Source organism: Hydractinia symbiolongicarpus, chromosome 8 (assembly GCF_029227915.1).
Source record: "Hydractinia symbiolongicarpus strain clone_291-10 chromosome 8, HSymV2.1, whole genome shotgun sequence".
Lineage (NCBI taxonomy): Eukaryota > Metazoa > Cnidaria > Hydrozoa > Anthoathecata > Hydractiniidae > Hydractinia > Hydractinia symbiolongicarpus.
In genome coordinates, this window is record NC_079882.1 from 23,487,034 (window position 1) to 23,500,992 (window position 13,959).

At 33.7% G+C, this 13,959-nt stretch overlaps 2 protein-coding genes across 2 annotated transcripts; both read left to right on the forward strand.

Moving 5' to 3' along the window:
* Positions 1–4,665: 4,665 nt before the first annotated feature.
* On the forward strand, positions 4,666–9,100 carry LOC130654867 (mitotic-spindle organizing protein 2-like). Its single transcript, XM_057457512.1, has 2 exons — positions 4,666–4,735; positions 8,130–9,100. The coding sequence occupies exon 2, from the start codon at positions 8,162–8,164 to the stop codon at positions 8,555–8,557; it is 396 nt and encodes a 131-aa protein (XP_057313495.1). The 5' UTR covers positions 4,666–4,735; positions 8,130–8,161; the 3' UTR covers positions 8,558–9,100.
* Positions 9,101–9,621: 521 nt separating this feature from the next.
* Positions 9,622–12,065, forward strand: LOC130654866 (sphingomyelin synthase-related protein 1-like). The gene is made up of 4 exons (XM_057457511.1): positions 9,622–9,984; positions 10,065–10,645; positions 11,029–11,179; positions 11,708–12,065. Exons 1-4 carry the CDS (start codon positions 9,795–9,797, stop codon positions 12,034–12,036), a joined length of 1,251 nt encoding a protein of 416 aa, XP_057313494.1. The 5' UTR covers positions 9,622–9,794; the 3' UTR covers positions 12,037–12,065.
* The last annotated feature ends 1,894 nt before the right edge of the window (positions 12,066–13,959 follow it).

A 13,959-nucleotide genomic window follows, 5' to 3' on the forward strand; every position in this document is an offset into this window, starting at 1 on the left:
TATTATTAATTTTAAATAGCTCAAATGCCAATATGTTAATCAAGCAGCCATGTGAATAACATATCACGTCAGCAAAAAATTGCCAATGTAAAAAAAATTGAATTATAAAGGTTGAGAAATTGTGCTACACAATAATTTATCTTAACAGAAGCCAAGCACATTTTGACTACCGTGAATTAACAATTTTAAAAACTGGAAATAGAAGCTTTAACAATGAGTCAATAATGATTTAATAAACCTCCCAAAAAGATTCAGAAAATTACATTTTAAAAATAAAGGCTCAGGATGGTTCTATAGGTAGTGTGCATTTGTGTTACATATCTTAACAAGCTATAGAATAGCCTTTTAGCATTGACCCACTATGTATATCTCTATATGTATACATGAGAAAAATTGGGTCCTTTTGATGGTTGCCTAAGGATGTAACTCTAGCTACAGGTACATGTTAAAGAATATTAAAAACCTAATACTAGCTAGCGTATACCCTCCAATGTAAACGTCCTAATTCTGTGATTTTGCTTTTCTTGTAACTTTCTCTTTTCACTGCCAACACAGGATGGCTATAATATGATATCTTGAGCCTTATGTTTAGGATGTAACATATTACAATTTTGAACAGTACCAAAACTTGTTCACTTTGCAGAACAGACAGCCTAAACATCGCTGGGGTAGATCACGGATAATATAATTTTTGCGCTTTTTATCTTGGTAATCGTTTATCAACTATTACACAAAGCCAAATTATTAATTATGAAACTGGACAGCCTGGAGAATTTTTTTTTTAAATTTATCCCCACATGTGCTCTCCTTCACAGACCCTTCTTGGTGATTTGCTTCACCAAATTTTCCTAATGTTGCATCTTTGTATTTAGCAACAAATATTGCAACAATTTCAGTCTTAAAATAGACTTTAGAAATAATTGCAGTGGATCTCACATTTGAAAAAACACATCACAGTTACACGTTTTTCTCCGAGGCGGTAGTTGTTTATCTTTTGTTCTTATTAATTTTCTTGCGAGTCTTGTAAAAGTCATTAACTTGCATGTAATAAACAAAAGATTTTTTAGTTTGGATTTGTTGTTTTTTAAAAAAGCTTGTGTTTTCAAAGTATATCGAGATTAAAATCCTTTGGCCTTCTTGTTTAATTTTTTCTTAGCAGAGTATTGTTTATAAACAATATTTCTTGCTATGCTTTTGTTTTTAACACAAAGCAATTATTTTCGTGTGATTTGAATGAAACTCGCTGTCCTATTGTGTTTTTAAATAAAAGCAATTATTTTTGCAAGTTGAGTGTATGCGTACACTTACATATGGACTGTACTGTATGTTGTGAGAGTAGTTGCCAGATCGTCACTGTTCATTTAGATAGTTATGTAATTATTGCAGAGCTAAACACAGTTTAGCTCATGTTAATTGTAGTTTTCAAGACTTGGTAGTTGCTAGGCAATTGCATCAATAGGGGACATAGAGTTACCTTGCTACTCCAATGCATCTTTGCCTTAATTAACCAAATTAAGAGCTATGTGTCATAGGTTAGATCAACTTGATACTTTAGGGCATGGGACTACAGATCTGGATACCTAGTCTGTCCATATTCAGTGAGCCTCGGGTAGCTAAACATATTCCATGAGTCACATAAATAGGAGAAAGTCGGTCTGATTTACTTTCCCAACTGTGATTGCAATTACTTGCTTAATTCAAATAGTTTTCCCACTCACCCTACCCCATGTGTCAGGTTGTTAATTTCTGCGTTTCTCTATGTGACCTACCTGCATGGCCATACATACAGCGTTGCAACAACGATGAATTGTCTACAATCCAACTGGTTCATAGGATACATGCAGTTGTAGAGTGGCAATAGATGTCCAATTACGTTAGCTACACAGTCCTTGAATTGGCTCAGTTCGGCTTAAAATGACCAATAAGGTTTTAGTCCAGTGGTGGAAGCAATTGGCAATCTTACTAACAATAACACAAGTTGTAATAAAATTTGCCATTTAAATGTATTTTAAAATATATATTTTATTAAAAATAAAATGTAAAAAGTTTTCGGCTTACGCTTATTGAGAATTACGCTTATTGAGAATGTATAAGATTGCTGCAAGTATTGGAATTATTACTAAATCTTTATATATGGATGTCATACTGAAATTTGCACAGTTGAAAGGTCAGCTTTTATCGTCAAAGTTGAAAAAGGAAACCAAAATGTCACTACTACTTGAACACTTGCATAAACATAAAATTGACTTGAAAGATATTTGAATTGAACTTAACGAGGAAGTCGATCAGTTAAACAATTTATGTAGAAACAACTTCATTAAAATGTTACTAAATCGCATCCGTGCATCATAATACAAACAACGTTTCAATCATATAGGTGAATATTTATCATAGCACATCCGTATTTCATTCTCAACAGAGAATGCTTCACCCCGATCAGACCTCTGATCATGACGGGCAAGTCATATTGAAGAAGAACTACTTTGTTCATCACTAACATTACTGCCAAGCAGCGAGCGGGATTCATGACGGGCGGTGCCATACCATCATGATCAGAGGTCTGATTGGGGTGAAGTATTCTCTGTTGAGAATGAAACAAGGATGTACTATGATAAATATTCACTTATATGTATACATACCATCCGGATAAACTATCTGAGTTCATCACTAACATATTGCCGCACGTATTGTAGTGGGTTCGTCTGCGGCTCCCAGTTCTGGGGACCGCGGATCGAATCCCACTCATTGCTTGGCAGTATGTTAGTGATGAACAAAGTAGTTCTTCTTCAATATAACGTTTCAATCTTTTGAAACCAAAAATAAGAAACTCTGACACCTAACAAGAAAAGCTCATTCAAGTTTAAAGAATTACTCTGTCCATGTCATCAACCTATCAGAATCTGTCCTGACAAATCGAGAATATCAACAACTATTCTACGGACTAGAACACAGTTTCGTAGACAACAACAAGCATGTCAAAAAGCTAATTGCATCCAATTTAAAAAGTGTAGCTGACAAAGTAACCAAGTCGATCTAACAACGTTAAGCCGAGAGTGAATAAATGAAACCTGCATTTGTGGGGAAACGTATGTTAGAGAAACGATCCGTAATGTTGAAACACGATGGGTAGAACATGAAAAAGTTAAACCTACCTCGAAACCTGCCAAGCATTTGTTATATAACATGACGCACTCCTTCACATGAAAAACCATTTTAAACGCTCCAATTAATTACCGAGAAAGAAAAAACCTTGAGGCATCAATAATTGCTATAAAAGGACCTTCCTTAAACAATCAACTAGAGACTAAAACGCTTTTGTTATTTCGAAATGGTGTCACGTGAATTCTTTTTATCTATTTTATGCTTGTTTTCTATTGTTTCTATTTTTTCCATTACCTCTGTATATTGCCTATTCCCTCAGCAATTTTTAGCCTTTTATTATATTACTTAATTACATTTTCATATATATATATATATATGTACAAACACGTAGCTACAGATCATTTTATGTACTGATGATGGCATAAGCCTAAAAACTTTTACATTTTATTTTTGATAAAATATATATTTCAAAATAACACAAGTATTAACTTTAACTAGTGGGGATGCATTTAGAGGTGGGGCACCAAGAGGTTAAGAATAGGTGTGAAATACAAAAGAAGCTAGAACTTGTAAAGAGTAGGTTCTTGTGAGTTGTGGTAGAGAAAATTGAATCACAGGAGAGGAGCTCCAGGTGTGATTGAGAGAACTAGTTAAGAGGGAGAACAATACTAATAGAAAATCTGTGGAAGTAGTGGAGGAGAGTGAATTTATTGGGAACAAAAACATGAGTTCCAGACAGTATCTTTTCTCCAGCCTAGCATCCTCATCCAATTCTGACAAATGATCCTCTGTTTATTCTTTATAAAATTGGAAATAAATTTTTTTTTCCAAGTTTGTATTTTTATTGAGAATGAACGACAGCTATTAAGGAATGCATACGCATGTATACTTTACCTTATCTATATTTTATTTTTCATCCTAAAGACAAGATTAATATTTAGCTAGCTAATGTTGGTGCTTCTATGTGAGTGTGGCAATGAGCTTAATTCCACTTTTTTGCAATGATTTAATGGGCATTGAATGTTACCATATTCCTGGGTGAACCACAGCCGCATTTCTCAATGGGGGAAATGGTACACTGTGGGGCATTTGGATATTTTAGGGAGTTGTCTGGCAGGACCTAATTGGGTCTAGCTAGCTATGAAGCTCACAAAAATGTGCATTAAATACTCTAGGATTCCTTAAGCTATATGGGCCTTCCTGGGAATAATAGACAGGGTATATCCCTTCTTATTTTTGAAGCTAGCCATGCAAAATTATGCGCGCTTCTCTATCTAACTAATTTCTCTTGAAATTATGGTTAGCTAGCTTGACTCGCATAGACCATACGAGACTAGGCAGTTCTGGAAAAAGGAAAAGAAGAAATCTAAAATTCAAACTCTTAAGGGTAAAATGTAAATTTAAATCATTTTTTTTCTTTGTGGTTTCAAAGTCCTATCAAAAACAGAACTGAACAGTCGCGGTGCCATATCCCATGTTATTATTGTATCTTGGTGACCGTATAACCTACAGAACCTTTTCCGGGGCAATTTAGTTAATTTACAGAATAGTTTATTACATTTTGGAACATATGGCGCCCCATTAGGTGAATTGAAAAAGATGCCAGCTGGCTTGAGCCAAAAGTCCATTACAGGTTTAGTTTTTATTTAGCTGACTATATACTACTTTTTTTTGAAAGCTATTTGTTTTCTAAATTTATCCATTGCAAAGCTATACAAAAACAGAATGTTCACACCAAGTAGCTAGCTAGCCAGCTTAGCTATCCAGATTTATTTTTTTGTTTGTGTGACTCCCATTCAGTTCGGGAGATGACACTATAAAAGGGAAACGGTTTCCCATGTTTTATAGGGAAATTCCCATGTCATATAGGGAAATAGTTTGCCATATAGATTTCCTAAACTGTAACTGTACTGTAACTGTTTCCTAAACCATTTTTTTTGATTTTAATTTGGATTTCCCTTTTGGGAAACCGTTACCCATTCTCAGAACCATTTTACGGAATCGCGGAAAGAGGCTACGATATTTTTTTTCCTTTAGTGAAAATTTGCGGGAAAATATTCCTTTTCTATTGTTTAAAAATTTTTAGTGCGTTTCTTAACCAGCTCGTGTGCAGATTCCTTTTTATTTTGGTGGTTTCCCTAATGGGAACCTTTGCTGTATTTCTGCCCTTTTTAGCGTAACGGTTTCCCAAATGGGAAACCGTGAAGTTTCCCAAATTGGGAAACCATTTGCCAGATGGGTGGCGGTTTCCCTTTTCGACTCAACTCCTGAACTGCCATTCATTTGTCAGCACTGACTGAGCCTGGGGTGCTGATATTTCAACTCCATAGCTAGATAGATAAATTCCTTTAAATTTTTAGTGGTAAGCTTTTTAAAAGTAAAAAAGAAAGTCCGAATAAGTTCATTTTAAATCATGTTAGCCAGATCATAAATAAAACAAAAATTTTGCAGTTTCTAATATTTCGACTAGAGTTCAAGTCATCATCAGAGAATATAATATTTTACAACAGGTGCCCATTATATATGTTACATTAGAATAGTGGTAGTTCTTTAGAGGCCATTAAACCATAGTGTAATGCAGGTTTCAATTGATTGATATGCAGTGCTTCTTTTATTAACAAAATGTTCCAATTATCGCTGCGATCTATATCTTTAACGTTTGATGTAGCGCCGTAGATTAGTGGTTATAGCTTTCGTACTCTGTGCGGGAGACTGGGGTTCGATTCCTCTTGACAGCGATTCAACATGGGCTAGTGAATGTTACCATAGCCCTGGATTAACCCAAGCCATGTGAGGGAAATTGGGAAGATGGCACACTGTGTGAGCCGTTGCATGTTGCCGAGACTTGTCTAGTAGAGCGCAGGCCCTAATTGGGTCTGCGTAGCTCAAAATGAGCATTAAATACTAAAGGACTCTCCATCTAAGCCATGGCCCCTCCTGGAAATAATAGACAGGGTATATCCCTCTATATTTGTGAGGCTAGCCATGTAAAATATGCACATCTATCTCTATCTTTGATTGGACACAATTTATGTGAGATAATGGGACTTCATTCCCCTTTGGCATGATGTCATCAAGCAAGTTGTTAATGCCAATTATGTGAGCAACGCCATTGCATGTACCGATGTGTTTACGTATCACAGTATTTTTATCACTCCATGCATGTTCTAGGGTTCTTTCATACAATGTTCGTTCAGTTTTACCAATGTATTGTGCGTTACAGACAGGAGAACCGGTAAACAACATTTGATTTAGACAGGAGAGGTGTAACATCCTTCGTGTTTGTAAAAAATTCCAATTTTGTTGTGTCGTACATAATTTTAAATTGAACGAATATATCTTTTACCAGGTTCAGACAGATTTTACGAATACATGATTTTATTAAGGAAACACCGTTTTCTCCACAGTAAGGTATTCTGAACCAAATAGGAACAATCTTTTTGTCATTCTCGGTTACAGGTGTGTTATTAGACTTGTTCAATAATTTATGTATGATGGAATTGGTAACATGTTTCGGAAAACCATTTTATGATGTGAACTTCTTGATTATGAAAATCTCACTTGATAGTTTTGTTGGGCAGCAGATCTTGATAGCATGGTTTACAAGGCTACTAATCCAAGCTGTTGGTGTAAAGACCAGTGTTTGTATCTTTTCCCTTAAATAGCAGGACCATCCGGATTCCGTTCTAAGTCCAAAAAGTGTGGAACGACATCTGTGAATAGAGCAACTGTGAATACTAAGTTTTTATTAAAGTTGTTGAACAATGCATGTATGCATGGTATATCTTCTGGTTTAATTACAAGGAGGGTATCATCAACATATCTGCCATAGAATTTTATAGTACCGTCAGTCACAAGGTTTCTTACAACAGTTTCTTCCATTTCTGTCATAATAATGTTAGCTATGACAGTGTCTAAGGAAGAACCCATGCTAACACCGTCAATTTGATCATAAAATTCATTGTTTGCCATGAATACTGTTTTTTCATGTATCCATTATTAGTTTTCTTAACGACTTTTCTTTGAGCTTGGTAGATATCAATTTATCACAATAAATTCTTTTCATAATGACATCCAAGGTTCTTTTCAAAGGAACATTTGTAAACAAGCTGGCTGTCCTGTTTATAAACAGGCCGTTTTCTCAATCTGGGCAGAACAGGGCCACCTGAGACCAATTTTAGGCAAGTTGCCCAAAGGTGGGTTAATCCAATCCTTTTTAGGAACAAATGGGTTGATGATGTCATCAAAAAGCCTTTAAACCCCAATATCTCTTCAAGCGCTCATCAAAAGAGCATTTTCCTGTATATTTCTTTATCAGCATTCTAAGCACGATATCAATTATTTTTTACCCATTTCATACTTATTAAGCCTTAAACATAAAAGTGCAATGCAATGGCTTCACTACTGACAATTCAGTTTTTGCAACAAATTAATGTATTACTGGCAACAAATAGGTAATTTGTTGGTAAATAAATTAGGCAACTGGATTTATGAACGCTGATATAAAATTTATTTTGGAATTTTGTTTACCCGTTTTCTTCATTGTATAAATGTATAGGATTATATGCTATGTCTAAGGAGGTATTGGGATTATAAATTTTGTTGATGTCAGCAAAAGACCCGCCAAAGTACTAAAAAAAATTTTAAATATTTGGTTTACAGTTACTTTCGTTGTATACTTTTTTCAGCGATTTCAAAGAAAATTTCGGCGACTTCGAAGGAAAAATTATTATAAGCGATGAAGATGACTCCAGACAGGCTAAGGATATCATGTCATATCATCCAATGAGATTGATTACAAGAAAAATAAAATCACTTACTTTAGATGTTTATGCAATATTGATAATATACTAACTTTTTTGCCTAGCTAGAATGCAAAGAGACATCTGTAGTGAATTCTGGTTGTTTTTTTGTGTTAATAATGATTGAAAGTACCAATTCAAACTAAAAAATAAAAATCAGATTCGTAGTTTTCACATTTGCGTAGCAGAATAGAAAACTCACTTACCTTTTATTCTATTTTTTAGGAATAGAGTTGTAATATTAAGAACTTGTTAAAATGGAAAGAAAGTTGAATGCTTTTCATAAGAATAAATCACGATCGCAAACAGACCTACAATATAAAATTACATCTGATGGAAAAGTCATTTCCACTGGAGGAAAGAACAAAAGTGTTGATGATGAACTATTTGACATGTGTGCACTAAGTGGAGTAAAGATGGATATTGATGTGTTTCGCATAATGATAGATTTACTAAGACTTAATGTAAACCCAAACACATTGATAGATGTTTTAAAGAAAATGGCAAATCAAAGAGGAATGAAGTCCTCAAAAAGTTCGGAAGATATATCAAGGGTTCGGAAGAAAAGTTCCTCAGACAAAGGATCAACCTATGCTGTGTATTTAGAGTCAAAGGATGATTCAAAACCATCAGCAAATGTGGATTTGATTTAACTGAGTTTTTCATTGGTTAAAATTTCCCATCTGGTACGAAGCTGGACATGTTTTGGATTTATATGTTTTAGCTTTTGATATAAAAAACACAAGCTATGTTTTTAAGTACAATATAGGTCAGGATGTAATTTTATTATATGTGATAATTGAGCAAAAAACATTTTAATCTAACCTTGCACTGCCCAAGGCCTTTTAAGTCACTCTAAAAAACAGTGTTATTTTGTGTATAAATTGTATCTAATACTACACTCGATTTTCCGTTGGGAAAAAGCTATCCATGTTAAAGTAGAACTACCCAAAGGTTCTTCTTTTTGTTGGTTTAAATAACTACCATTTTAATATAACTTTCTACTTTTTGAAAAACAAATGAAGTAATTTGATTGTAATAATAACATCTCAAATATAATAATAGCATTTTGACTTTTTGTATGAAAGTTTGCTGCCTTGTATTTTACATCTGCAAAGCATAAGGTTTTATTACAGATGATGGCATAATTTGTTTTTAATATTTTTTATAAAAAAGTGTAGCATGTAATTATTAAATGTTGTGTCATTACTCAGTCTATCTTTACATTGATTTTGAAAAAAAAAATCATGTTTATTTTGTCTTTATCTTCAATGCTTTATAACATACTAGAAAGAGATCTGGTCTATTACGGTATATATGTTGATTACTTCGTTTCTAAACTCGCCTTCTAATTTTGTCTTAAATCTTAATTTTCTTTATATTAACAAAAGTAACTTCACAAAACTTGTCAACTTTGTGCCCTGAAAAACACACAAGAACTAAGCAATAGCATACAGGGTGGTCATACTTCTGAAATTGTCCTAAACAAGCTATAATATAGGACCAAAATGCTGCTTCTTCCCAAAATCAACTTTTTTTATTATTTATTTTTATTATTAAATTTTGAAAAAAACGACCAACCAACTTTTATTTCCTTTCTAGAATATGAAACTGATTTTTACGATTTTTACTGTTTTCTTGTAAAAAGTAATTCAAAATCCTCCTAAATTCTCTTTAACGTCTACAATTTTAAAGCGATTGGTTATATGTTATATTCAAGCTTCTCAATTTTTTTTCCTAATGTTTTTGTTGACATGTAAAAATTGTTAGTTAATGTATTTATTAAAATAACTTCATAACTAGTTATGTTGTTTCTGTTTTTTTGCTAAACTCAACAGTATTAATAATTTTCACAATACCTTTTATTGGTAATTTTGATGTAATTCCTAGATGAGTAAACTACACAAAGAAAAATCAGTGAGTGATTGGAGCATAGACGATGTTGCAGTTTGGCTAGAAGATGTCAACCTTGGTATCTATAGAGAGCTGCTGTGTTGTCAGCATAAAATTGATGGTGTAGCGCTGCTATCTCTTGATGAAGATGACTTAAGAAAACCACCCGTGCAAATGACCATATTAGGTGAGTGATGATGACCTTTTTAAAAACATCTCGCATCTTATAGTCAAAAAGTTATAATCTCTTCACTTTATTTGTTGTAGGAGACATAAAGAGGTTATCGTTTTTGATTGGCAGGCTACGTTCCAACAATGACAAAATTCTTTATGAAAATTTTCGGTTTAACAATCAATTACTTAGTCCTAAAAAAAAGAAAAGGCCGAAGTTTGAGTCGATATCTGATGATGAATCGTTCACTACTGATTATCCTGATGGGGTCGACCCTAGAAAGCTTAGTCCACTCGAGGAAGAAATTAAAAATGCAATTGTTTCTGAGTCATTTAGAACTTTTATAAGTTTTTTGTATGCTTTCCTTGTGTTTCTTCTTGCCTCATTTACATTAGCTGTTGTTCACGATAGACTACCAGACTCGACAGCTTTTCCGCCATTACCAGATGTTTTCCTCGAAAATATACCATTGATGCCATGGGCGTTTCATCTTTGTGAGATATGTGCTGGAATTTTGTGTTTGTTTTGGTTTTTAATCATTGTGTTTCACAAGCATAGACTAGTTGTGTTTCGCAGATCATGTGCAATATCTGGTACCATATTCCTGTTGAGGTGTTTTACCATGTATGTGACGTCATTGAGTGTTCCTGGTACACATTTAAAATGTTCTCCAACGGTAAATATTTTATTTTGTACTCTTCGTATAGCTGAGAGCAGGCAACATGTTTCACTTAAAGAATGAGTCTCTTCACTGTAAATCGGTAAAAAGTCCACTCGTATTTTGGTAAAAGGGTACTCATATCACTTAATGATATTAAACCAATTGCCTCTCATTTGATTAAGTTTCGATGGTAATGTCATCTCCCTCTCAAAGGATCCCAAAACAGATCAACCCTTTGCAATAATCTGTTTTTATGTCATCTCTAATTCCCGTGTGAGCTTATTATGAATTTAAAAACGTACAATATTTCAGAATAAACGCTTAACCAAAATTTTTAGAATTTCCTAACTTTATATAATTGTCTAATTTTATATGTTCCTTCTTATCTTTTTTCATAGAAATATGGAACATTTGAAAATCGAGCAAAAAGAGCATTGGAGATCTTTAGTGGGTTTGGCATGGCTATTCAAGGTGTTCGTACGTGTGGCGATTACATGTTCAGTGGTCACACTGCAACCTTGACCTTGTTAAATTTTTTTGTCACTGAATGTAAGTCGGTTTTATTTATTATTATCTAACGAAATTAATTTGCAATTATATGAATAATAGGGAGAAATTAGTGTCAGTAAATGGTAATTCATTTTGCGACGCCAAAAATGTTACGCTTAGGCTATTTAGGTCAAACAATCTACTCATCTTTAGAATTCTTTTCGCATAGAAGTCAACATCATTGCTCTTAGTGTCATCAAAGTGACAAAATTTCTTTGATATTTTAGTTTTTTATGTCTTACACATGTGTAGTCTTACACATGCCGTTAATATGTTTTATAAGTGAAAACGCGGAAATACATTTAAACAATAATTACATACGATGAAGCATATTGCTAATAAGGTAGTAATACTGGAGACTTGTGATTAGCGGCGAGAGTGAAGTGTTTGACTTGAACCAGTCCAATGCAGTCATCGTATTTTCACCGATGTGTTAAACGTGTTTAAGAAGGTCAAAATGTCTTGGAAGTTTAAAGTTGATCTAATTTCGTAGAAAGCGTGGTTTTATAACTTTCTGGTTACGTTTAGACACCCCTCGACGTTGGTATTACCTCCACACTCTCTGCTGGTTGTTAAATATGTTTGGTGTTTTTTTTATCCTTGCCGCGCACGAGCACTATTCTATAGACGTTCTCATCTCATTCTACATATCGTCTCGATTATTCATGTACTATCACACGCTAGCCAGTGCGGTTCAAGTTCGAACGAGCGACGAAAAGAGAAGACGCATATGGTTTCCTATGTTTTGGTTTTTCGAGTATGGTTGTCCACTAGTTATACCCAACGAATTCGAATGGCCGTTTACTTTTAAGAAATTGAGACAATGCTTTGGATCGCTAGAAAAGAAAAAGAGATAGTTAGGAAGTATAATCGATAAATCGCTAGATATAGATACAATGTGATTTTATAATTTTTATTCAGTTTTTATCGTATTTACGCTCGTTTTTTACATTCCTAGACATTATAAACATTTTTTAGATAATACATTTAAAAGTTTATAAGAAGTAAAATATAATTTGAATGTGTACATACCTCTTTTTTACGTTGCATTTTAACTTAATATTTACGAAATTCTTTATATCTGTATCTCTTTGAATGTTGTATTTTTTAGAACGAGCAAAGAATGAAGAGGCGATACACCTAAAATCTCCTTAATAACTTAAAATTTGAACCCAAAATATTCCTTCAAAAATCATTTGTAATGTTTTTTCAAATATAGTTTTTATTTATTATTACCCTTTATGTTAGTTATTCTTGCTATAGATATTCTTTAACAATGACATTAAAATAAAATACTTCCTTGTAACAAAACTGACAAATTTATATGTATTGTTAGGTCAAAATTAACGTTGTCTGAGGTATTCAAACAGCTTAATTGTCACATAACACTATATTTTCCATAACGGTATAGTTTTTTGGAGTTGTCACCTGAAGTTCAAACTTGAAACCTATGTTCTCCTAAAATGGTAAAATATTAAACATGTAGCCACCCCGATGAGGGCAGAATATGTTTAAATTAACAAGGGCTCAATTGCGTCCAATTACTTCTACAGACATTAATCACAATATGAGACTTTCAACTTGTTTTCAAGCTTAATTAAATTTAATAAAGTTGTCTTCTTGCATTAAAAGGGAATAAAAATAGTCTCTTTCAAAAAATGTATGCTCACAAAAGTATACACCCAGAAGCTGCTATAACATTGATTAACCGAGAGATAAACCATGAATGCATAAGTATATAGGCGTTTTTGCGTCTTCATGGCGCATTATTATGTGGGCGTATGAAAACCGCAAATTAAAAGGGATAATATAGATCTTTTAATTGTGTAATAAACATTCCTAATAAAGAAAATATAATTCTTCTACTTTTGCCGCCTTACAAAGGGCGTAATTTACCACCTGCTAGTGGAGCAAATTAAATTTTTGCACTATATTAACGCCATGACGAGTAAAACGTAGTTACTAAGTTGAAGTTAATCCTGTGATGCAATCAGAAGTTAAAGGGTGAAACTCCCGGAATAGCCTTCCATAACCTGAATAGGGATAATGAAGAGTGAGATGTAGAAAACTAAAAAATTAAACAGATTCAGTTCGTTTTTTTTATGAAGCTCAATTTCGCCACAGTTTTCTTATTTTCTTTATGAAGGTAAGGCTTGCAAAATGTTATCACAAATTGTTTTCTTGCTTTCACGTTTAAATATCGTTTTGTTGCTTAAATCGAACGATATACTTATTTGTCCAAAATTCGCTAAAAGTTTCTGCGCTTAAAGTATCGCGTGCATGTATTTGAACCAATTCATGATCATATCAACTCGCACTAAATGTAACTCATAACCCACGTAATCTGATGCAATAGTATAACACACAAATATAACGATACCTTCGATGGTTTTTTTAATCTGCGCTAAGTCATTCTACATGGCGATCTTTTTTCAACAGGAACGTTACATTTCGTGTACCTTTGGAACGTCTTAACAGTGCGGAAGCACACACAACAAAGACACTTAAACCGTAATAACTCCACCATTAAAATATCATTTTTCTCTTCACCGTCAGATTGCAAACATTGTACCCACAGGCACAACTTTGTCCACAGGACTCTTACGCCTATGATCCCGTCAAAATATCAAAGGCGTAGAGCCGTGGGAAGGGGGTTGCGCATAAGCAATCACTTACACCCAATTTCGAGAATTTTAAAGGGAAAAAATTTGTTTTCTAAAAAAACTATAAGGATTGTAGTTATCTCAATCTCATCCCCAGGGATGAGGCTTTTTTTTCAA

Excerpts from the sequence above, each read along its gene's own strand:
- LOC130654867 (XM_057457512.1), top strand. The coding sequence starts at position 8,162 with ATGGAAAGAAAGTTGAATGCTTTTCATAAGAATAAATCACGATCGCAA.
- LOC130654866 (XM_057457511.1), top strand. The coding sequence starts at position 9,795 with ATGAGTAAACTACACAAAGAAAAATCAGTGAGTGATTGGAGCATAGAC. Across the intron at positions 9,985-10,064 it reads CGTGCAAATGACCATATTAG|GAGACATAAAGAGGTTATCG; the intron begins GTGAGTGATGAT and ends TATTTGTTGTAG. Across the intron at positions 10,646-11,028 it reads ATTTAAAATGTTCTCCAACG|AAATATGGAACATTTGAAAA; the intron begins GTAAATATTTTA and ends CTTTTTTCATAG.